The sequence below is a fragment of the Notolepis coatsorum genome (genome assembly GCF_963971535.1).
Source record: "Notolepis coatsorum genome assembly, chromosome: 6".
NCBI classification, from domain to species: domain Eukaryota; kingdom Metazoa; phylum Chordata; class Actinopteri; order Aulopiformes; family Paralepididae; genus Notolepis; species Notolepis coatsorum.
In genome coordinates, this window is record NC_140170.1 from 96,965,394 (window position 1) to 96,991,490 (window position 26,097).

At 41.8% G+C, this 26,097-nt stretch overlaps 1 protein-coding gene across 1 annotated transcript; it reads left to right on the forward strand.

Annotated features, from left to right (window-relative positions):
- The first annotated feature begins 4,220 nt into the window (after nucleotides 1-4,220).
- On the forward strand, nucleotides 4,221-25,450 carry twf2 (twinfilin actin binding protein 2). The gene is made up of 8 exons (XM_084316573.1): nucleotides 4,221-4,502; nucleotides 8,727-8,905; nucleotides 13,268-13,363; nucleotides 13,539-13,643; nucleotides 21,418-21,543; nucleotides 21,686-21,836; nucleotides 22,450-22,571; nucleotides 24,779-25,450. The coding sequence occupies exons 1-8, from the start codon at nucleotides 4,406-4,408 to the stop codon at nucleotides 24,947-24,949; spliced, it is 1,047 nt and encodes a 348-aa protein (XP_084172699.1). The 5' UTR covers nucleotides 4,221-4,405; the 3' UTR covers nucleotides 24,950-25,450.
- The last annotated feature ends 647 nt before the right edge of the window (nucleotides 25,451-26,097 follow it).

Sequence of the window (26,097 nt, forward strand, 5' to 3'; positions counted from 1 at the left end):
GATGCCAGTTTTTGTCTACTTTGTGATGTATTGGTGCGTGTGCCTGCCTACGTTAGTGCAAATATCTCTTGCATCTTCTAACATCACCTTGGCTTACTTCAAAACAAGGCAGTGGGTAAGGTATAAAGTAGACTATTAGATAAAATATGTTTCAGCAGTAAAAACAAAGATTTTATGGTAAAAACGGCAAATCATTATTAATTATCAAGCAATCCTGTATTGCCCGCTTGACATTCCTATTTAATAAGGTTGGATGCCTTTTCAAAAGGAAAATGCCACCCATTTTAAGAGGTCATGTTATTTCTGTGACCAAGGACAGGTCGGTCAGTAGTATTTGTGAACATGCGCGACTCGTAAAGGAGAACCCTTAAGTTTGTGATGTCACCAGCATGTACCACCAGATCTGGGCTTGCTCCATTGGCAATACATGGGGCACCTGCCTTTGTTGAGCAATGACATGTAAACAATTGACCCTGACCTAAATTAGTTGGTAGACATTGGTAGAATTTATATCTCATTTGGGTGTAAGAACTCTAAAACATTTTATACGCCCACAAGGTCTTGTCGATGGAGCGGCCCCAAATACAAATGATTTTATTGTATATTTTAGATTTATATCATGATTTCTAGCTTTAAGAGGAGTGTTTCATTTCACAAATACTTGTCATGTGAATAGAATATAGGTATTTGTCAATTCCAATAAAAAAAATTATTAAACATTAACAAATGTGCGAATTATAAAATGCAGGCCTTTGATCTATACAATTATTTGCTGTTCTAATAACTTTGCAATGTTTTCATGTAATAGAATTAAGGAGGTGGGCTGACCTCAAGTTGAAAATACTACCCCTCATATGTTTGAAATCAAGAGTTGGCTCTTGAATTGGCCTTGTCAGTAGCATATCGCTAGAAAAAGGTTCACCTCCCATGTTAATCGCTAGCATGAATCCCATTGTGTGGAGTGGGTTAATGCAGGGACGTGCACAGGACTTTAGAGGGGCCGGTGCTCAAAGGCTGAAAAGGGCACTGGTCCTGTGCGTGTGCGAAAGGTCCTGTGCGTGTGCGAAGCGATCGCGCAAAGTGCATGAGCCTGATTTTTGGGGGCCTTTTTTGGGCGGGGGGGGGGGGGGCCCCCCCCTTTTTATGCTTTTTGGGGGGTTTTGATGATCAAATATTGAATATTGAACTATAATAATCAGTGCATGAGCTCACTTATCCTTGAAAGACACTTTTTTCACTGATTTAAAAGGCCCATACATCTCCATAAATGTTCAGGGGGGGAGGGAATAAGTGCACAGACCCCAAGAAGTGCTGTATTGTTTAATATAAATTATTTAAATAAATTATTAAAAAAAAACTTTGCATAAAAAGGCCACTTTTTTATGAGGCACAAAAGGGCAGGTGCTCGAGCACCCTTTGGGCTCTGTGTGCATGTGCCTGGGTTAATGTATATGAATTTAAAACTTCAACTCAAGCTATTTTTCTTGAATTGGCTGAATGGATAGTGTGGCTGTCTTTAATTCAGTACATGGTAGGCCTGCCACGATAACACATTTTGCTGGGCGATTAATTGCCCCCGAAAATATCGCGATAAGCGATATTATTGCGACCGGTTAGAGAATTTTTTTTTTTTTTGGAGAAATTTATTTCCCAAAACTTTTATTTTGAAGCCCACCGCTCCGTCTTTTCCGGTGTTTAAGACTTTTATTTTGAAGCCCACCGACCGGACCGGAAGTATTGTTGTGATTATTTCAGGTACTTTTTGGGTACCAGAAAAGTCACGTGAAACACTGCAGACCACTGAATAGAGACGCGTCTCTAGGATTTCATAATCATTATGTTTGCAGCAGGCACAAGTGCAATAAACAAAGGATACAGTCACTGTGTATTCTGCCTCATTTATTGATTAAACAAAACCGACATCAACACAATTTGCCACCGAGCGGAGAGTTTAGTCTCGCAAAAAGATCGCTGACTTGTTAAGGCTTGTTGTTAGGTTAGGTGCTAATGTTGTGCTAGCGTTTTAGCATGGCTATCGTACATAGCGTGATCAATATAACTCGCTATTGATTGTTTGTATGAGTAACGTTAATGCTAGTAGAATAGACACAACGTGAGGTAATCACCATCCATTTTAAACCGGTTATTACCTAATGCTAACGTTAGCAAATAGACGCGACTGGTAACGTTACAGCTTGTTAGCCTAATGCTCGTTAACGTTAGCATAGACAGCCTAGCTAACGTTAACGCTTGTAGAATAGTGTGAGAGGTAACGTTAGCGTTAGCAGAATAGACACAACGAGGGTCTCGTTAATGTTGTTATTGATTGATTGATTGAAAACTGTGTTTACTCTGTTTGTATGAGTAACGTTAATGCTAGTAGAATAGACACAACACGGACAGTGACTGACAAGGGGCACTGGGTCCGCCTCATTAAAACAAACGCGCAAATAGCAATTAATCGCGCCCGTCAAAATCATTGCATTCATTTTAATTATCGCGGCAATTAATCGATTTATTGCTTATCGCGGCAGGCCTAGTACATGGGTTCAAGGGTCATTGATTTGAGGAAACCTTTGTGAAACATCAAGGGACAGGATGGTTATGAAAAGACATGTATGTCTTGAAAAAATAAAATGGACAACTGCAAATTAACATGAGACTGATTGAGTCACTAATTTACAGATGTTTTTTTTTTTTTTTTTTATAATAGCCTGATTTTGTAACAAGCTACATAAAGCTGGAATGTATCTGTTAGTCAATGTAGTCTGCAAAGTTATTGGTGTGAAACAGGCTCAGTTACCTGACCTGTGTGACTGACAGGTGTTAATAGGTTGACATTTCTGACAGACGGGTGCTAAAGAAAGCTGTTGAATTATAGAAATCAATAATTCATTTTTGTCTCATTACTCCAAGACATGGACATCGTAATTTTGACTAGTCATAAGTATAACTAAATATATATAAAATGTTGTTCTGACCAATCAAAATTATGGTTTGTTATATCTGTAATTCAGTCATTACTACTTATAATGTTAATTCCTAAAAATAACCCTAACTCTAAATCCAGATATCTACTGTATGTACATATCCAGAATTACTATGTCAAATGTAAAAAGAAAATATCTATATAATTCAATTATTACAGGTAAAGAATATATATTCTATATATCGGTTATTCAATTATAGCTAGCTAATTATGGCTAGTGATAAACATCTGTAACTTGCCATATTCCAATTCAAGATATCTTCAATTGCATAAAAAAATGCAATTATAGATATAAAAACTACTAAATAATTATGTATGTAGACTTGGCATATTAACTAGTAAGAAGTTTTTCACTAGTTGCAACAGAAATGTCACTTGTTATAACATGTTATATTTGAAAGGAAATTATGACTAACAATGAGTACCGGTAGTTGTTATTATTGTTGAGGTATCTAAAACTGCCATTATAACTGATCAGAAACAAATCTTAGATATCCAGAAGGGTTGACTAGTCAACGTGTCACTGGTATCTAAAATTAAAATTTTGCTAGGTCAAACAACCTCTTTGTACCTCATCACCTTGCTGAAACTGCACGTGCATACTGACAACAAAGGATGGTGAGCTGTTTTGCACTGCACTGTTTTATGAACTGAGAATGATCTGATTTCAGGAGACTATATTCTATGTATTATGTGTCTACGGTCTGTATTTTGGGTCCACAATGCTGTTTTTATTTTCTTAATGTCTCTTCGAATTGACTGTCCAACCAATTTCCCATTAAGGGAAATTAAAGATAATGTCATCGAATTTGTTGGCATCCCAGAACTGACAGCTCTCGGGGCTAAGTTGTCCCACTTTATAGCACGGTCAGCCAAAGTTGAAGACATTACACCTGGCTGAATGGTTTCTGGGTCAGGCACCCAGAAGTTAGTAAGGAGTTGAGTTTGCATGTCACTACTTCCTTCTCTCTCCCCGCCCTCCCCATAGGTCCTGGAGGGGTGGGGGTAGGGATAGGCCGATATCCGAGGCTCAGCCGTCAGTGGCAGCTAAATTTGGGAAGGTGGTGATCAGGTTCCCTCTCTTGAGTTCACATGATCCTGCCCTAGTTACTCCAGCCCTGTCCCCTCTCATACTGTCACACTCTCAGTGTTCACACTTACTCAGTGATTCTCTCACACGTTCAGTGCTTTGTCACAAAGGCCCTCGTAAAGATTTTATTTAATTTTTTTTTGTTCAACCGGTCGGGACCCTGTTACAGAACTCTTTGGTCGGGACCATAGTGTCTCTCTCTTGATTTGGACCGAATCTCTGTGCCTCTGGCTGTGGAACTTCATTCCCCTCCGGGACCCCTCATCCTCCTCTCGGCCCCCTGGTAGAGGACCCAGCTGGGGGGAACGGACAATTGCTGACCCGCCATGTTTCTGGTTCTAGTAGTGACGCCGGAGCTCAGGGAGTTCCTGGCTAGGGCAAGATGTGGTGCCGTGCGCCTCATCCAGGTGCGAATCGAAGACGGTGAGTGAGCCAGGTTGTTGGTGATGGTGTTGAGATGATAACCTGTAAGATCTCAGTGGGCTAGCATGTATACATTTATAAAAGTTTATCTGTGAAAGTCTGTTAAAGGGATAGTCCACGTTTTCGTCTGAAGCCTTCCTTGTCACAAACAGGAAGTCCATTCAGGCCAACCAGAGAGCACTAACACGAGTGTTTTGGTTATGGAGATATTGAAAACAGAAAACATTAGCTTTTGTTGCTAGTGGAAGTCAATGAGGTCATGAAGCATGTTATCTGAAAAATCACATGCTTCATACCACCCCCCCCCCCCCCCCCCAGAGCTAACAAATGCTACTATTTTCTGCTTCTTATGTAAAAAAAAATTAAAAGAAAAACAGGTTAATTTGTGACAAATCACCTAAGCTACTTAAAAAGTTACTACTCCTGAAACGGTACTCAGTGATGTACCCTATGACGTGGTTTTGTTCAGTTACTTGATCAAAACACAGCTTTCACAATATGTTGGGCAACTGTCCTGTCCTGACCTTGTGAGATCACAAGTTAATGATCATGCACAACATTAACTTTGTTTACTGCAAGTGAATAGCTTGTTCATTCAACATTGCGTCATAAGAAAGTGGTTAAGTTGAAACTCTGCCAAATATCCTGTTACCAATCACGTATTCACCCACAACAAAACCATACCTGCCCAAACCAAAAGTGGAGAGCAATACATTACTAGATAGTCTGACACTCTGACCAGAACAGTCACACACTGTGACACCCGGTGGTGAAAATGGTGAAGTCCCACCCCTTCATCATACAGGTATGATTCCCAGTTTGATGCTCATAGAGCATAATTGAAAGATTGCTGGTTTGATCCCCAGCACTTGACGGGAAGGTATATTCCACCTGTAAGCTGGCAACTGGAGTGTAACTTGTATTACATCTGAGGTGCCTACCATCTCTGCCTAAGTGCCCTTGAGCAAAGCACTGAGCCCCAAAACTGCTCCAGGGGGATTGATTGATTGATTGATTTAAAACTTTATTAACAGATTGCAGAATGGGTACAATACAGTAGGGCTCAATACAGACAATTATTAAGGGGATGCAGACCAGAGAAAGACTTTCGTCTTGTTTACATCAGGGTCCCCCATTTTCAATTCATAATGACATTAATGACATACGCAACATACAGATATATATCATGACATTTCTGACATACATGACATACAGGTATACAGTACTGTTACATTTGTGACATACAAGATATGCAAATATACAGTACTGTTAAACAGAGATCCTAACAGAAAATATATACATACGAGGGGGAGGAAACTGTACGTTAGGAGGGGGTGGGAGGGGGGGTTTGGACATTTACGGGGGACAGTTTAGAATTGCAGCCTCCCGTAGATAGCGGTTTTGAAGGTGGGTAGGGATTCAAAAATGTTTATGGCTGTGGTACTGGGTAGGGCGTTCCACATTGATGTGGCATAATTGCGAAACGTGTTTAGACCCTGTTTGTGCCGAATCTGGGTTGAACATGATTTGTGGAACTCCCTCTGGTGTTGCGACCCTGCACTCTGACCTCTCTTTAGAAATGCACGTGTGTGTGTGTGGGGGGCTACGGGTATGTTTATCTTGGAGGGATATGCAAAAATACAACTTTAAATCGCTTCACGTAAATTGTCAATAAAGTAATCTTCCTCTATTCCCATGTCTATCACTCTATAGACAAACATCATCTAGATGTAGAGAAGAAATAGTCATGGGGCTACGGTGAGGGGCAGCTGTTGTTCAGCTGTGTGAGGGCAGGCATCCAGTGAAGCACGTGCCACCCGGGGCATCTGACTCAAGGGTCAGTGAGGCAAGGCATCGGTTGAAGGTAGCCTGTAATATTCAGGACATGTTTACATCCTGTATGGGAGATATCTTGTCCCATGCCAGTTTGTGTCATGTTGTGCTGGGCATAAGAACTCCCGCACACTGTCCCTTTTACTTGCAATAAACTTTATTAGAGATACAACGTTTTGGTCCTTAGACCTTCATCAGATAAAACTGAGGAACAAAGAACGTTCCAGACAGATCTAGCCAACACCTCCTCGGGTAAGGCCAAGCAGGGACCATGGGCTGTCAGTGCCACGTCTGTATGCATTGAGCCTATTAGAAGGAATATCCCACCATCAAAGATGGACATTCCACAATCGATAATGGACAGCAACTACATACATTCATCCATTTGTACAACTGCAAATCAATTTATCCAAAATCATCTCTTCCATAATTAAAATAATAATATTAGGCTAATGGTAGATCTCAGGGTAACACTCACTGTATGTACCCCATACATACACCTCTCTGAATGGGCAGTAGGTTACCACAATACAACATTTAAATAGCCACATTAAATTGTGTAATAGTAGAAATAGGAATAATATGAATATAGAAACTATTCAATCTCACAATTGTTGTGACGGAAAACATTAGCACCTACAGGTGGAGTCTCTGTCTTTTTGATGTGCCAGCCAGGGCTGTCTCTGGCCTTTGAATATCTAGTTCTAGGTATCTTGGGATGATTTATGGGTCAACTGGCAGACGAGCGCTCGCCGGGTACACAGCGTCCGACTGTCGCAAAGCAAATACTGTCTGGGCTTGCCCACTATATCGAACCGCTCGGGGCTTTTGGGGGACTGTCGCTGGGCTATTTGGAGCAGCTTGTGCGCGAGTTGACGCGGAATGCGCCCTGCTCTCCAGTGACACATGTGTTAAAGGCTAGCCCAACCAACGTCAAAAGAGAAACAGGATCATTTCCACCCTATTTCATCACCGCTTTGATGCGCGGGCAATGTGGTATGATGCCGCTTGTTTTTCATCCGCCGCATTGGCGTCACGTGACACGTCATGTGCTCAGAAGCAATGAAGTGATTATTTAACCTTTGGAAAACAACACACAGCAAACAACTCGCAGTCATCAAGGAGAGCCTGCCTTTTCTCAGTCCTTATTGCCCCACAATGGTGGAATGAACTTCCCACCACAGTTAGGACAGCCAAAACCCAAAACCCGTCCAATCTTTCGCCGTCGACTAAAGACGCACTTCTTCAACCACTATAAAAAAAAAAAAAAAAATTAAATCTAACCCTAACTAACCAACCTTACTGTCATGCACTTGTCCTAATAAACTAACCTACACTGTAGCAGTAGCACTGTAGTTACTCAGCTGATAGAGTTGTGCCCTTCCTGATGATTGTCGTACAGAACTTGTAAATCGCTTTGGATAAAAGCGTCAGCATTGGAGGAGGTTGGGTAGGGGGGGGGGGGTATACGTGCGCGCGGTTGTGTGCGTGAGTTTGTGTTCTATATACAATATACAGGACCGAGCCTCGAGGGAACGAAACAGAGAATGACCGATGGAAAGTATGTGTCCATGCTGAGTTGGAATGTGTTGAGGCTCAGAATAGCAACTGCTCTGGGAGATGGTCAGGAAATCCCCCCTTCCTGCACCCCACAAGCCAAGGACATTGGACTTTAGGTTTTTGTGTATTTGTGTGTGTATATTGTATATTGTTCACGTCGTTTTTCTTATGTGGTTGTTGGCTTCGCCATTAATACCATTGCATTGAGAGGATTATGTGAGTGGCGTCAATCAACACTATGTAGTTGGTCTTCTTTGGCCTTGATGAACAATTTAGCATAGATTATTGAGGCCTGATTCATTCTCAATTGAGGTGTTGAGAGACAGAAGTAAGCCGGGTGTTAGTTTAGCGCTGAGCACGAGAGGAAGTGAAAGCTGGGGGCACGGGAACGTTGAAAGAAGCCAGAAATAGGAGATGGATAAGGATGATGTCACTAAAGAAAATGTGTTGTGTGTGTTTGGCAAAGGCGATCTTAAATATAGAGCATGTGTTGAAGTTTGGTTTGGGACCCCCAGGGCCAGGGGCCATGAGAGGAGGGGGGGGGGGGGGGGGGGGGCACACCAAATGAAGAATTTAATTTCTCCATTAGCTCTTACACTAGAAATGAGCACAAGTACTATTCTGATCATAGGTTTCACTCTCTCCAATGTCATCACCTCACCTACAGTAACTGACTGAAGTGGGATTCTGGACTAAATGACATTGCACAACAGGGAATAAAACCCTCACCAGTGTGTAGTGACGTGTATGTGTATTTTGGGGCTCTCGTTGATTGGGAACCCCTGGAAACCAGAGGGGGAGGTGTGTGATAGGTGATGCTCTGGGTTTCAGAGCAGCTGGTGCTGGGTGCCTACAGAGAGCCGGAGAAGAGCTGGGACCAGGATTATGACAAGTTCCTGCTGCCTCTCCTGGATGACGAGGAGCCCTGCTACCTGCTGTACCGCCTGGACTCAGAGAATGCACAGGGCTACGAATGGATCTTCATCTCATGGTCCCCTGACCAGTCTCCAGTATGTAGTACTACGACTTAATGTGCCAGACAGAATGTATTGTCTCTGATTCAAGCAGGGTATTCTCGTGTTTTTAAAGCTGCAATAACTATTTTTCACATTTTCAAAACTTCTTATGACCACTTGCCATCCACCAGCGGCCAGTCTGTTGTTATTCTATATCATTTATTTTCTTTGTTGACTAAATCCAGCCTGTGCTTTAGCGAATCTCTTAATTGCATCAATATTGTCCTGACAGAACAGTATTATGTTTATAGGTGAATAGGCGTGCCGGTCCAAGCCCTGAATGAGGAAGGATAATAACGACAATCTAGCGTTGATTTCAGGAAGATGCGATAATCAGGCAAAAAATGACAACGTGATAACTGGATTTCACTAAATGGCTATTATCGCGTCTTTTCCTGGGATTACTAAGAATCGCCCAAACTATATTCAAAACGGTATAAAACGGAAATGTACGAATGAAAAAACAATCAGGTTTTTGCATGTTGACCAGAAGCAACTCACTGACAATCGACAGTGTTATTAGATCCATAGCTATAATATTTCATATATTTTAAGCACTCGCAAGTTTCGCAGTCTCCCCATTGACTTACAGCGATGGTGTTCTACCCAGAAGGTAAACACTAAACAGCGACCCCTGGCGCTGAATGAGTTAACAAACGGCAAATGCCAAAGAGAAAGTTGTATGTATTGCAGTTTAAATCTTGGAATCCATCCACAAAACTTTTTTTTCAGCAAATCTCTTAGTTACAATAATATTGTGCTAGTAAGGCATTTTCATGTTTAAATGGAGTTTGTTTCTAGTAGCGATTTGTGGCCCTCTAGTGGTCAGAAAATAGACATTGCAGCTTTAAACCTCCTATATTGATTTTTTTTACCAAGAAATATGTAAGCTAATACGCTTAAAATGGTACATATTGACGTTTTTAGATGCAAAGCACCTAGGCTCTATAAGCTAACTCACTCTCACGTTCACTCACATGTTTACTCACTTATGGTTTGCAACTCTGCCCCTAGTGGCGGTTCACAGACACAGCACTTTGTATAAGACCAGTTCGATCAATGCGATGATGCTTTGCACATAGAGATAAAACAATAGCATTGCTGTTTATGTTTATTTCATCCCTTAACATATTTTCTTGAGCTTTATTGCATTTCCTAGTTTACCTCATTATTTACACAGAAATTATATTTAAAACTATTCTATTCACAAGTCATCATTATCTTGGCCACTATTAGCAAATCTGATTACTAGGGATAAACCAAATAGTCTACTACTCTTATGTTTACACAAGAGACTGAGCTATGGACCAACTAGAAAACCATTACACAAAGAACAAAAGGTTCTTTGCATTAAAATGCATTTAAGTTGTACTTCCATGTTAGCTCATCTGTAGAAAATGTATTCCAGTAAGGTATTTCCAACTATTATAAACACCTTAGGTGGTTACAAATATAATGCAATACATTATGACAGTTAATAAAAGGTTTATGTAAAAATAGGTAAAAGCACCATACATACTTTTTTCATTTGCTTCAGTTCATGCAGGTGTAGAACCGGACCAGGTCAGATGGCTGCCATGTGTTTGCATCCCAGAATGGAAATTAATTATGACATGTCCTAATCTACTGTTCTATATCTTTGGCTTTGCATCAACACTCTGTGTTCTTGTTAAATTATGCATTGAACCAGAAGTTTGTACTTACCCAAACGTAACCTTTTCGACACATTACCTTTAAATCACCCATTTCATGAATTCACACGTGTTCTTCCTGTGTGCCAGGACAGTTCAGTTCAGTATTCTAGCATTGATCGAGGATTAAAACCTAATTTGGGTGTAAAGAGCTCACGCAAACAGTTTATGGCCTCACAAAGTAAGACCCCCGTTCATTGTCTATGGAGTAGACCCCAATTTTACATCCCAGTGACAGTACATTCCTGTCCTGGGGCACAGGGAGAACATAATGTGAATTCTTAAAATGGGTGGCATTACCCTTCATGTCCAGGTTTCAGAGAACATCCAGGGTTTCTGACAGCATGTAGATTATTCACAGCAATAGACACATTCAGATTTTCAGATTCAGAGTTTTATTTGCCACATGGAAGTGATTGATTGATTGATTGAAAACTTTATTAACAGATTGCAGAATGGGTACAGTACAGCTCAATACATACAATTGTTAAGGGGATGCTGACCAGAGAAAGACTTTCGTCTTGTTTACATCTGGGTCCCCCATTTTCAATTCATCATAACATGTATGACATACCGGTACATGACATACAGATAGACAGTACTGCTACTTCTATACATTTATGACATACCAGATTTGCAAATACAGTACTGTTTGTGATACGAAAAGAGTCCAGAAAAGAGAGTATATACATTTGACGTAGAAACTGTACATTGGAGGAGGTTGGGTAGGTGGGGGGTGGGGTGGGGGGGACTGTACATTGGAGGTGGTTGGGTGGGTGGGGGGGAGGTTGGGTAGGAGGGGTGGGTGGGTGGGGGACACTGTACAACTGTACAAGCAAAACTGTACATTGGAATATTGACAAAACCATACTTGGTCATTTACTGTACATTGGAGGGGGTTGTGTTAGGACATTTACAGGGGCCAGTTTCGAATTGCAGTCTCCCGTAGGTGTTCTTTGAGAGTGTTTTTGAAAGTGGGTAGTGATTCACATTCCTTTACAGATTTGGGTAGGGCGTTTCACATTGATGTGGCATAATTGCGAAACGTGTTTAGTCCCTTGTTTGAGCCGAATCTGGGTTTAACATGATTTGTGGAGCTCCCTCTGGTGTTGTGATTGTGGTATTCACTGACCTTTGGGAAGTATTTTGATATACATTTTATTATAAATTTAAATAAAAATAAATTATACATTTATTTATTTATAAATTTATAAATTTAATATAAATCATACAGTTCTCATACAAACACATAAATCCAGTTCTACCATGGGCAAAAGGAGCAGTAAGAAGAAAAATTCGTATAATTACCTGCCCCCTATTCCTGAAGTAAACAAGTAACACTTGATGGTCGGTGTACAACCTAATTTACACAAAATAATAATTTATACAATATACAAAGAAACAAACAATTTACAGATTAAACAAGAAAAAAAAGGAAAGAAAGAAAATAAATAAAAGAAAGGGTCTCACTATTCAGATTCATATTTGATAATGACTAAATATTTTATTTTTATAATTATTTTTGATTTGACAAATATTATTACACCCCTTAAAACTCATCCACTGCCAGCTATTATCCTTATCCTGTTCTAGCTAGGCCACGCTTTAAAATATAGGAGTGTGTCACCTTGTTTGTAGAGCTATATCTATATTCTATATTATAGCTATGGATACAATACTATGGTCATTTGACAGTAACTATCTTCTGTCCAAGATGCAAAAAAGAATAAATTTTTTCATGAATACGTTTGCACGTTATCCCGTGGTGAATATAAGTATAGTTACGGAGTGATCCAGGCTAATTCCTGGAGAGCTGAGTTATAGGGCCCTACGTGAATTATATTAAAAGCATTGGCGTTTCATCCCTGGACACGCTACTATTTCCAAATCAAATGTATATAATAGGTATTATGTTTCATCATGAATGCATGAAAAAGGGGGGGGGGGGGTTCGTTTATGATGCTTTGATTGCCAGTAACAGCATTCGTTGTGAACCCCACACGCTGATCAGCTGGATCGAAATGAAAACATTGTTGGATCAAGCTGAAATTGATGTCAGATAGTCCTTACCTTTGGTCGGGGGTATTCCAAAAAGAATATTCCAATTGTCTGATCGCGATTTCCAGTATTGGTGTCCATTTGGTCCCGGACATAATTTGGCACAACTTATGGATCGAGTGTGCCAGATGCGTTTCGAAGTGGTCGGATGAAGCAATTTACTCGGCTCCGTCTAGATTTAGCGCCCGGAGGGATTTAAACGTAACACACGGTCTGGAACAGGGTTTACTGCACTCTCGATACTGCCACCTAGCCGCATCTGGACGGTACTGCACCCTCGGGATCCCAGTATGCCTTTTAACGGCAACATACAGGTCCGTGACATTGAATAGAATATTAAAATCGAAAAAAAGGAAAATGGACCAAATAACGTATATATACGTGGTTGGCGTTCAACGGTTGTCGAGCAAACATGTATATAATAAACGTTGTTGGCGCAGATTGTGTTAAGATTGCTATGGAGAGAATTCCACAATTTTACACCAATAACTGAAGAACACATCTGTTTAAGTGTGGTACGTGCAAACTGATCAAATAAAACGTCCTCCTACTAAAATAATTTTCTAAATGAAAAACATTCTTCTATCAACCCTTCCGTTGGCTCCAGGTGAGACAAAAGATGCTGTACGCTGCCACCAGGGCCACGGTGAAGAAGGAGTTCGGAGGCGGCCATGTGAAGGACGAGATGTTCGGTACAGTCGAGGTAAGACTAGTATCAATTCTGACTCGTATATCAAAGCAGCTTCATGTGCTCATCTCTATCAAAATATTCACCGTTCAACTGTCACATCTTTCTATTAACGTAGGGATGACTTGCTTTGTGAAGCGTTCACACACGCACGCATACACAGCCCTCTTGTTTTTGCTCGCACCATTAGGAGGACATCTGTCTCCAGGGCTACCAACGCCATGTGTCATCCTGTTCCGCGCCCGCCCCGCTCACGTTAGCTGAACAGGAGCTACAGAGGATCAAACTCACAGAGGTGAGAGGTCAACAGGCTTGTCATTGTGCATTGCGTAGAGCTCTTCTGTAGTATCCTGTGGTGTCTTAACATGTGCTTGTCTTAACATGTCAGTGTTCCTGCTTAACTCATTATTTTGTTGTTGTTGCTTTGCTTTCCAAGGGCAGGGTTAAGCAGGTGAGTTAAAGGGGACATGTCTTGCTATTCCTTTCACTATTTGGGCAACTTTACACAATTCCTGTGAGTCTATGGAACACATCTATAACGTTTTTTTCCAAAATAAATCATTGTTTTGTATTTCTAATCAAGTATTCAAAAGCAGCATCTTTCCACTTCAAGATTCCAAGCTGTTTTGGCCTGGCTCCGCCCATAAGCGCTTTGAGTGACAGTCACCCACACAGCGTGATACATACGAGAGAGAGCGAGAGAGAACCGAGCGAGAGAGAGACAGAGACAGAGACAGACAGAGAGAGGGAGAGAGATAGAGGAGAGATGCCTCCCGAAAACACACACACACACAGTTGGGTTTGTGTGTAAATGCTCCGAGACGAGGGAGAGAGAGAGAGGAGAGATGCGTCCCAAAAACACACACACACAGTTGGGTTTGTGTGTAAATGCTCCGAGACGAGGGAGAGAGAGAGAGGAGAGATGCGTCCCAAAAACACACACACACAGTTGGGTTTGTGTGTAAATGCTCCGAGACGAGGGAGAGAGAGGAGAGATGCGTCCCGAAAACACACGCAGTCATAGCTGTCAACCCTACCGTTTTTCCGGGATTTTCCTGTTTTTTCAACCTTCTTCACGCCCTGTTCACGTTCACGGAATTGGCACGTATTTTGTACTTATACATTTTTACAAAATGGCTGCAATTCCCCTCCGTGACGACAGGTGGCAGCACTGTAGATTAGAACATTATCACAGGAAGTCAGACCGGGAGACGGTTGCGACCCGAATAAGAACAGCGAGCGGATTTGCTCAGAGCTCAGGGGAGAGACTGATGCACCGAGGGTGTCAAATCAACGTAGCCAGTGTCTCTTGATTGCCCACTCTGTGGCTTTTGTCTCTGGAACAAAAGATTTGCAAATCTTCTGTGGATAAAACAATACAAAGTTACTGTATGTGATGCAGGAATGTGTAAATGTGTTGGTGAACAGCCGTTTGCTCTGCGCCTCCCCTGTCCCCTCCCATTCCTCCACGGAGAGCATGCCTTCACTGGCCCAATTTCCTGAATGCGATTTATAAATATAAATTGATCCGTTTTAAAAGTTGTCGTGAATTGTCATGGTATGACAAATACAGTTACTGGTAACTCGCAGGCATTGCAGAGATATTGAGGGAAAACACAAAATCGCATTGGCTTTTTTTCTATCTCACTTTTCTCTGTAGACACACACACTGTTCCAAAAATGATATTCCCACTGCTAAATTAATGACCATAGGTATTTTTTATAGCTTTAACGAGTTGTAGTATTAATATGTAGCCTACAGTGATGAAGGTATAAAGACACTATGGTAATACATTGATTGATTGCTAACTTTAACATATTGCAGAATGGGCACAATACAGTATGGCGCAATACACAATTGTTAACACTTTGAGTGCCACTCACGAGATTTCTCGGGTTTTTAATAGTGACGTAGAATGCCACTCACGAGATTTCTCGGATTTTTTTTTTTTTTGCGATCTGAAAAATTATTGCATCACCCGAGTCTACCCGAGTATAGCCGAGGGGCGCCGGCGATCACTGTGGAAAAAAGCGCCCCCTGTCGTCTCCCAGATGACATAAGTGATTTTGGAATGGACTCAATGAAAATGAATGGGGAAAAAAATCCGGTACTCCACATTTTCCAGTTCACTGATCCAGCCGGGGTTACCAGAGTTCATTCTGGAGCCTCAGAGCCCCGCGGATCATGGAGTTCTACTGTATCGCGTTGGATCCATACACGTATCAATTTTTTCAAATGGTGATCAGGAATTGGAATATACCAGTTGGATACCATCTGATGTCAGGTAAGGACTCTATGTTATCAGTGGTAGGATAATCAGAGTAAGTTTGATGAAGTTATAAGCTGTTTTGTGAAATGTCTTCTTTCGGTTTCACTGTAAAAGTCTGTGAGGAAATCAACGGAGCGATTATCAGTGCGCGGCCTGTATTGGAATATTTAAGTGTAGCTGTTGAAATAAAGATTAACACGGAAACAAATGGACGTTTGTTGGTTTTAATTTGAGCAGCCACAAGGCTGGACACACACTGACAGACAGCAAAGCAAGATGCCAACATGTGTGTAGATAGATGGAGTTCAGAAGAATATATAGCATTCTCCCAGTCCCAAGAGTGTGTGTGTGTGTGAGTGTGACTTCAAGAAGTGAAAGTGTGCTTGTGTGTGTGTTATGCTTACACGTGCATGTGTGTGCGTGTGTATGTATGTGCGTGTGTGCACGGCTATGTGTGTGTGCTTGCATATGCGTGGGCGTGTGTGTGTGTGTGTGTTTTCAGGAAGTGAGGTGTTGCATTGTTTGCAACATCGCTTGAACTGTGAACTTGAGACAGTTGGAGATGTCGTAAATGCGTTGTAAGTTAGTTTCACAGGATGCTTCTGCTTGTCAGAGATCGCAAAAGGGTCAAGTGGCTGCCTTGTGTCGCAATGAAAGTCTAGTCATGAGTTTGACCTCTTGGTACATATTTCACACCATAGGAACCAAAAGCGATTATGTGTTTTAACATGAGAATATACACAGGCCATGGTGTACAGGCATACTTCGTTGTACAATGGGCCATGCGGTCATTATGGACACAGTATTTAGTTGTATATCAAAGGTTTATCTCATTTGAGGTGTCATACGAATTGTAAACAGATTAAGGTCCCAGATATGGTACATGGGCAAAGGGATGTAACGAAGTCAGACCCTGTGGTCGTGTCGAGGTCACATGATAAAACACAGAATGCCAAGATGTCACGAAGGCAGACACAGTATTGTTAGTGTCAAGGCCAATGTATTCTTGAGGCATGTAATGCAAGCATATTAATTGATATTCGATCACAATTATTCTATTACAGGCCGTAATGTGCTTGCGTGCACGTATAATATTGATCATCTAGCTTTTATTTGAAAACTATTCATAAAAAGGCCGACGAATATCAACGTTGTGGAATATTCCACTAAAAGACGATTTTCATAGAATGCTCCAGAATGAGCTGTTTTTTATATCAAAACGGGGGCTTTTCTAACTGCTCTGAAACGAAAACGACGCGATAAAAAAACAATCTGCCTTCACAGCACTGACTGGAAAATAGTCTTTGATAATGCGATGGGCAGATTAGACACATAGCCATAATTTAAAACATAGATTAGGCGATATTAACGTTAACATTGGCGCCGATGGTGGCATTCAAGCGGTAAAGCGGAAAACCAGGCGTGGCACTGAAAGTGTTAAGGGGATGCAGACCAGAGAAGGACTTCTTCCCCCATTTTCAATTCATAACATTTACAGTCAAATCAAATACATTTACATATTACAACCTTTATTTAAAGAAATAACGATTAAAACCCGAGATTTCTCGTGATTGGCGTTCAACGCATGGCGAGTTAACCCGACTTCTTCCGTGATTGGCGCTGAATGAGGTGAGGGCGGAGCTAACAATATACTCGTTATCACCATACATACCGCTTATATTGAAACACGTTGACATTAGGGCCGTTCTTTCAACCTAAAAGTGCACTTTCTTCAACCTCTAACTTAAATTCCTTAGCAACCCGTGTTACCAAGTAAACAAATCACAGAACGCTAGCTCACAGAACGATAGCCAGTTAGCCAGCACCAGCCAGGTACCAACGCTAGCTCACAGAACGATAGCCAGTTAGCCAGCACCAGCCAGGTACCAACGCTAGCTCACAGAACGATAGCCAGTTAGCCAGCACCAGTCAGGTACCAACGCTAGCTCACAGAACGATAGCCAGTTAGCCAGCACCAGTCTAGTACTAACGTTAGCTCACAGAACGATAGCCGGTTAGCCAGCACCAGCCTAGTACTAACGCTAGCTCACAGAACGATAGCCAGTTAGCCAGCGCCAGCCAGGTACCAACGCTAGCTCACAGAACGATAGCCAGTTAGCCAGCACCAGCCAGGTACCAACGCTAGCTCACAGAACGATAGCCAGTTAGCCAGCACCAGCCAGGTACCAACGCTAGCTCACAGAATGATAGCCAGTTAGCCAGCACCAGCCAGGTACCAACGCTAGCTCACAGAACGATAGCCAGTTAGCCAGCACCAGCCAGGTACCAACGTTAGCTCACAGAACGATAGCCAGTTAGCCAGCACCAGCCTAGTACTAATGTTAGCTCACAGAACGATAGCCAGTTAGCCAGCACCAGCCTAGTACTAATGTTAGCTCACAGAACGATAGCCAGTTAGCCAGCACCAGCCTAGTACTAACGTTAGCTCACAGAACGATAGCCAGTTAGCCAGCACCAGCCAGGTACCAACGCTAGCTCACAGAACGATAGCCAGTTAGCCAGCACCAGCCAGGTACTAACGCTAGCTCACAGAACGATAGCCAGTTAGCCAGCACCAGCCAGGTACCAACGCTAGCTCACAGAATGATAGCCAGTTAGCCAGCACCAGCCTAGTACTAACGCTAGCTCACAGAACGATAGCCACGTAACCCTCTGCTGGCGCATGCTGTGCACTACAATCAACTCCGTGTCAGTGTAATAGCAGTCTGTGACGTCACGGTATTGAGAATCCTACCGGCGGGATTTTGAAATATCCTGGTATACCGTAATACCGTCATACCGCCCAAGCCTAGCATACATTAATAAAACATTTTACAAATGTAAATGCACCCAATTTTAGCCAAAAGGCTCATTTCCATTGGCAGTCCCCCTGCCAGAAGGTACAGGCAAAAATCCTGTGTGAAAAAGGGTTAGCAATAAAAACAGAATAAAATCAAGATAAATAACATTAGAATAAAAACACAACAAAAGCAAATAGAACATACGATAGGGATACAGGGCACAATACAGTCATGGACACAAGGACAGAGCACATCATGACATATTAGAAGACCCAGGCATAGACAAACGCACCATATCCACACACTAGGACCGTTACTGTTCCTAATTTATGCAAATGACATGTCGTCAGCTTGTGACTGCAACTTGTTCCTGTTCGCGGACGACTCAGCCCTGCTGGTCTCTGACAAGAACAAGTTACAGGTTGAAAAAACCCTCAGCTCGGAACTCGGTAGAATCTGCACCTGGCTCGCTGATAACAAACTATCATTACACATGGAAACAGAGTCCATTCTCTTCGGTTAAAAAAACAAACTCAGCAAGACCGACGGCTTCGTTACAGTGGGTGACAATATTGTCACAAGGAAAGATGAAATTACATACCTAGGTTCCATACTAGAGGCAAATCTTTCCTGTGACAAAATGGCATCCAATGTAATAAAAAAAAGTCAACCAACGAACTCGATTCTTGTACCGGATCTCCTCTCTGGTAAACAAGAATACCCTGAAGACTCTGGCAGGAGCACTCATTCAAGGGTACTACGTAGGGCTGCAACGATTACGATTATAAAAAATCGTAGACGAGGAATTGTTGCGTCGATTAGTCATAAAAAAAAATATATATATTATTATTATTATATATATATATAGCTGAGAAGCCACTTTCACAAAGATAGGTAGTGCTAAAAAAAATTATATATATATATTTTTTTAAATATAATTGTTTTTCGATTAGTCGACTAATCGAAAAGATAATCGACAGATTAGTCGACTACCAAAATAGTCATTAGTTGCAGCCCTAGTACTACGACTATGCTTGCACCTCATGGTACCAAAGCACCTCAAAGGCGCTAAAAACAAAATTACAAACATCACAAAACAAACTTGTCAGACTACTGCTTGACCTTACTACTAGAACCCACCTCACCCCTGCCCACTTTGACAACCTAGGATGGCTTAGAGTAGAGGACAGAGTACAGCAACTTGCAATGGGCCTGGTCTACAAGATACACTACACCACTAAGGTACCCATGTACATGTCAAAATACTTCCCAAAGGTCAGTGAATACCACGACCACAACACCAGAGGGAGCTCCACAAATCATGTTAAACCCAGATTCGGCTCAAACAAGGGACTAAACACGTTTCGCAATTATGCCACAACAATGTGGAATGCCCTACCCACAGCTGTAAAGGAATGTGAATCACTACCCACCTTCAAAACCTCTCTAAAAGAGCACCTATGAAACTTGCTTGCAGTCAACATGTATGAAACGGATAGTTTTTTCATCGGTACATTTCCATTTTATACCGTTTTGAAAAACGGAAGTTTTTAAAAATGTCCAGAAAAAAAAAAGATTCCGTGATAATAGCTCTTTAGTGGAATACACAAAACACGTTGTAATTTTTCGGCCTATTTATGAATCGTTTTCAAATAAACGCTAGATTATCTATAGTATATGTGTACTTATGCACGCTAGAGAAGCGGGCTGAAAAATCGATTATCTATTTCCTGGTCAGCGCTAACGTCATACACACGCACACATACACGCACAGACACGTTGAGATATATGTGAAAGATACATCTGATTACCCCAAGACTGGTAACATAGATTCCTTACCTCACATCAGATGTTCTGCAAAAAGATTATTCCAATTCCTGATCGCCATTCCAAATATCGATCGCGTTTATTGATCCAACACATAATTCCACCCTGTTCTGAGGGTCCACAATGAATCCGATTGGCTCGGGTTACATGCCTGAGAAGTCAAATGTGGAATCCGGATTTTTTTTTCTCATACATTTTCATTGAGTCCAATCCAATGGGTGCATTACCATCCGGGAGACGATAGGGGGCGGTATTTTCCCTGTTCGAGCTCATAGACAGTCCCAATGGTAACGTGAGGCTAGATTGATGAAAAATTAATGGATATCGCTAATAAAAGCAATAACGATTAAATAACGAGATTTCTCATCATTGGCACTCAACGCATGGCATGAAATAATGAGATTTCTCATGGCTGGCACTCAAAGTGTTAACCCTGCACTTGCATGAGTGATATGATGTGGACACTTTTTTTTTTTTTTTTGCGTTTTATCGCTTTATTTATTCTACTGGGCAGTCCAGTAGAGAGAGACAGAGGAGGAACGGGAGACAGAGTGGGGGGAAGACATTCGGCAAATAACGACGGGTTCGGGAGTCGAACCCGGGTCGGCCGTGTCGCGGCTGAGCGCGCTATGTGGTTCGCCACTGGGGCGCCCGACACTCTAATTGTTTGAGGTATTAATTAGCAGCATAACTGGACCACATACCACTTTAACACAACATTTAATCAGCAGCATGACTGGACCACATACCACTTTAACATAACATTTAGAGGTCAATGGATCAAGGATTGAATGCACCCAAGGACTGGAATAGACACACAACATGTAGAATGCACACTTTTATTTTAGATACTTAAGTACATTCAATAGCAAATTGAATAGCAAACTTTTCTACTTCTACTTAAGTAGAATTTGAAAGGATGACTTTTACTTTTACCAGAGTGCTCATTTATCTGGGTATTTATACTTGTACTTAAGTAAAGGAACTGTGTACTTCTTCCACCACTGAAACAGATACACACAGATACAGATGGATGCACAGTGTGAGTGTACAGATCCGTTCAGAACTCAGAGTTCTTACTGTATATCAAATGTACACCTCATAAAGCATTCAGAGGCTTGAAGTGACAAGGTGTGTGCGTGCGTGTGTGTGCGCACACTGCCCCCCACAGGTAAAGGCAGAGATCAGTGTGGAGAGTAAGCACCAGACTCTTCAGGGTCTGGCCTTCCCGCTACAGGAGACGGCCAAGCGAGCCCTGCAACAACTTGGCCAAAAACGCATCAACTACATACAACTGGTGTGTAGAATGAATGAAAAAGAGGAATACTCAACCTCTTCGTTTTCATAAAAGAGTATACATTCTATATACTTGAAAATACATTGAGTATCATTTGTCATGCCCCCCCCCCCCCTCCATTCTCTTTGTGTGTATTTCTCAGAGGCTGGACATAGAGAAGGAAACTATTGATCTGGTACACTCCAGCCCTACAGAGATGTGCGATCTCCCACGCAGGGTGCCCACAGACACGCCCCGATACCACTTCTTCCTTTACAAGCACTCCCACGAGGGAGACTACATGGAATCAATCGGTATGTCACTGATTTTCGTCTGTGCTGTGATGATAATCTCCGTCCATGATCATAATGATAATTCCATGATCATAATTGGAAAATATCATATGATATCAATGAATATGTAGCTATCGAGTGGTCTCGAGGTCACTGAGACGTTTTGACATTTAAAAGTGGGTTATAGTGTGTTGTATTGTATTCTCTGTGTTCTGCACACACACATTAAGAGAACCGTAATGTATAGAGCTGTTGCATACTGGAATTGTATACCTGTGAAGATAATGATGATCAGCAACAAATTTACTTTTAAGAAAAAGTTGAAAAATTCTGTTATGAATAATGAAATACAGTTGAGTTATTGATTTATTTAGTTTAGTATTGTATTTGGAGCCTTTGTGTGTTTTTCTGTGAGATTTTGAAGATATTGAGAATGTACTTAAGCTAAAGTATTTATTACTCCAATGTTGTAAGTTATGTGTTCGGACCCCAGGAAGAATAGTCTTTCACCCATGGGTGTAGACTAATGGGGATCCATATAATAAAAAATAAACAATAAACACACACACCATCAACTCTACTTGATATTTGGTACGACAGGGTTTGAGTTTCTTTCTCCTCTCTCTCCCTCTAGTGTTCATATACTCCATGCCAGGGTGCGGCTGCAGCATCAAGGAGAGGATGCTCTACTCCACCTGCAAGAGTCGACTGCTTGAAGATGTGGAGAGAGACTACGAGTTGGAGGTTGCTAAAAAGGTATACCAAAAGATATATATATAGTAGGGATGTCCGATATTATCGGCCTACCGATATTATCGGCCGATATTGGCATTAAAATGTGATATCGGAAAATATTAAATAATAATATAATAAATATAATATAATACAAAAATAATATAATTTTTTTTTTTACATTTCTATAACCTTTATTTACCCAGGCAAGCAATTAAGAACAAATTCTGATTTAATTTATTGTCAAAAGTATGCATAATGTTGTGTTAATTCCACAACAAGAGATATGTAATGTTAATTACCTGAAATTATTCCGTTTTTGGGGGGGGAAACCCTGCATATATCGGTATCGGTTGATATCGGTATCGGTAAAAAAGCCAATATCGAGCATCCCTAATATATAGAAATCCAAATGTATCACTGAATCTAGTCCCTGCAACCCGTGATAGGTCGGCATGCTTTCTCAACCTCAGGGTCAGGACGCCTGTAGCTGTTCCGCAACCGTTCCTACTTCCGGGGTAGGCCTGATTGGCCCCGACAGGCACGTGACCCGCCGCGGCCCCGCCCCGCGGCAGCCCCAGGAGCAAGCGCGCTACTGCTGGAGTTCGCTTCGCCTTTCACATCGCTGCCGTTGGCGAAAGCAGGATGAGAGGCGAGAGCGTAGATTTCGCTGTGTATCATTTAATCATTTAACATTTGAAAGGCATACATTGTTGTCATACAGAAGTACAGAATACTTTTATCCAAAATGCTTCTTACTGTTACACTGTTAGAGACTGTGCAGTGCATGGCTTTAGTCTCACTCGAGTGAGGAAGACCGCTGGTTCTCCAACATACAGCGGTGTGCTCTTCAGAATGTACCGGGAGAAACGTTTACTGTACCCCGCAGACATAAGCATCTCACAGGGCTGAGCTGTGCATGGCTTTAGTCTCACTCGAGTGAGGAAGACCGCTGGTTCTCCAACATACAGCGGTGTGCTCTTCAGAATGTACCGGGAGAAACGTTTACTGTACCCCGCAGACATAATAAGCATATAAGCAGTGCTACGTTATTTCTGACCGAATTAGTCATTCATTTGTCTGCTTTCGCCAACGGCAGCGATGTGAAAGGCGAAGCGAACTCCAGCAGTAGCGCGCTTGCTCCTGGGGCTGCCGCGGGGCGTGGCCGCGGCGGGTCACGTGCCTGTCGGGCAATCAAACCTACCCCGGAAGTAGGAACGGTTGCGGAACAGCTACAGGCGGTCGGGACGCTAAGGTGGGTTCTCCTCTGGTATGAAAATGTGGTCCCTTGGAAAAATTCCCACTCAAACTTAAAATTAGTGTAATAATATTTGGTCATTATTTTGACATGTTTACACTTTATTAAACATTCAGTAATTTCATGACTTTAGATTAGAGACCTCTCTACTTTAATAGCTGACAATAATTTACCATATTCACACGGTGGCCATTTTGCTCTTATGTCATGTTCAGGTTATTTCCCACCTGAAAGGAACCCAACCTGAGCATGACATAAGAGGTGGGAACAGGGTGGAAAGGAACCCAACCTGATCATATTAGACAATCCTCCAGAAATTCTGCCCATCAAACCATCCATTATAATTATGTTATTCCATGCAGAGTCAGACTCCATATAATTAAAGTACTGCAATCTCCAAACTGCAATATATATGAATTCATGCAACCAAGATAGATTGGGGAGTTTTACATTATCTGTTGGGAATGCACCAAGATGACAGACTTCTGGATGAATGTCACTCACTTGTCACTTTGTCTGCAATTCTTGGTAAATATGTTCCCTTACAGTTATTATTGTTAAATTAGATTTTTCATGGTTCTGCAGTTCTGCCTATAGCATCTCTGGAATGCAGAGCAAGAGTGCATGGCACAAAAGCAAAAAAAAATTCTGGAGGAATATTTCCACCACTAGGGGGCCCCCTGTCTGGGGTATACTCCCCCAGGAAGACATTTTAACTTAAAGGGCCTTTTTATGAAGGACATCTGACAGAATTGGGACCCCTGTACATAAACAATATGCTTGGGCTCCTTTCAATTAAAATCCATGCTTGCATGAGCACATATTCCAATTGAAATGAGTGAAATGATGCCGTTAATATACATAAGAGTCCTGGGGCTCTACAGGGCATTTCCCCAGTATGCCAATAGGTTCATATGCCATTGGTTGGGTAGGTCCACACACTTGACTCTTCATCCTCGTGTCTTATACGCAGTTGGAGATCGACAACGGTGACGAGCTGACAGAGGAATTCCTGTACGACGAGGTCCATCCCAAGCAGCACGCCCACAAACAGGCCTTCGCCAAGCCCAGAGGCCCCGCGGGGAAGAGGGGACACAAGCGCCTTATCAAGGGGAAAGGGGGGGAGACCAAACAGGAAAGCTAGAGGTGGCCGTGGCGTTGTCTTTTTGTCACGTCCAGTACTCTAGCCCAGCCCGAGCTCCAGCTCCACAGTCCTCCTGTTGCCATGCCGACCGCTAGGCACCTTGTCTGGTCCCGAGAAAGGAGCAGGAGCGCATAGACGGATGTCTTTTTGTCCTTTGTACATTGAATGCCCTTTCACTTGTAGTTGCTTGACGATATATTTTTTTTTCATGAACATGATACAATTCTAGATTTTCCTCATCTTTGATCTGTCTTTGTTAGTTAATTTTGTGAATCAGATTCCCAGAGACATAAAAGAAAAGAAACACATATATATATATATACACACACAAAGTAAACATATTATACACACACACAGTATATTTTCAGACTGATTGCGTGATTCATAGACTGAGAAACTGAGAAATGAGTCAGGATAAAAACCCAGACAGATTTCCCTGTTAATTGTGAAACTAATCTCTGACGCTTTCCATTCTCATGAGATTTTCTGTTTACAAGATAGACCTCTTCCTCTTTCTTTCGAAGCGTCGATATCCATCTATATATAAAGCTAAAAGAAGAATACCTTCAAAAGAAATAAGGGACCTCACACTCCTCAGGACTGGTTTTTGCTTTTTTTATTGCACAACGCGTTTCGCTTCTGCTTCCTCCTGAGGAAGCAGAAGCGAAACGCGTTGTGCAATAAAAAAAAAAGCAAAAACCAGTCCCGATGAGTGTGCGGTCCCTTCTTTCTTTTGAAGGTATTCTTCTTTTAGCTTTATATATCTCTCTTGCGCTGACCTGCACCTCCAGTCGGGGTCCAACTAGATGTGCACGAGTCTTATTTAGTTTAATCCATCTCTATATAGAAATGTCTATATATAGAAAAAAATTCTCAATTATCATGTGTATCTGTCCTGCCAATGTCAGTTTTGTATCAAATGTTGATAAAGAAAAACAAATGATATGAAAGGGAATTCCAAATAAGTCTAATTTATGATATTATTTGATTTCCTTGCAAGACCACATGTTTGTTTTCACTCCTTTAGTGTCAGTAGTGATGGCATGCACAGACAGTGAGAAGGAGAGAGAGAGAGAGAGAGAGAGAGAGAGAGAGAGCTCAGATGACTCATGGAACCTCATGACTGGCCAGTCAGCTATTTCTTCCGT

Coding starts and splice junctions, on each gene's coding strand:
- twf2 (XM_084316573.1), top strand. CDS start 4,406: ATGTTTCTGGTTCTAGTAGTGACGCCGGAGCTCAGGGAGTTCCTGGCT. Junction 21,837..22,449: donor AGACTACATGGAATCAATCG/GTATGTCACTGA, acceptor CTCTCCCTCTAG/TGTTCATATACTCCATGCCA. Junction 22,572..24,778: donor AGTTGGAGGTTGCTAAAAAG/GTATACCAAAAG, acceptor TCTTATACGCAG/TTGGAGATCGACAACGGTGA.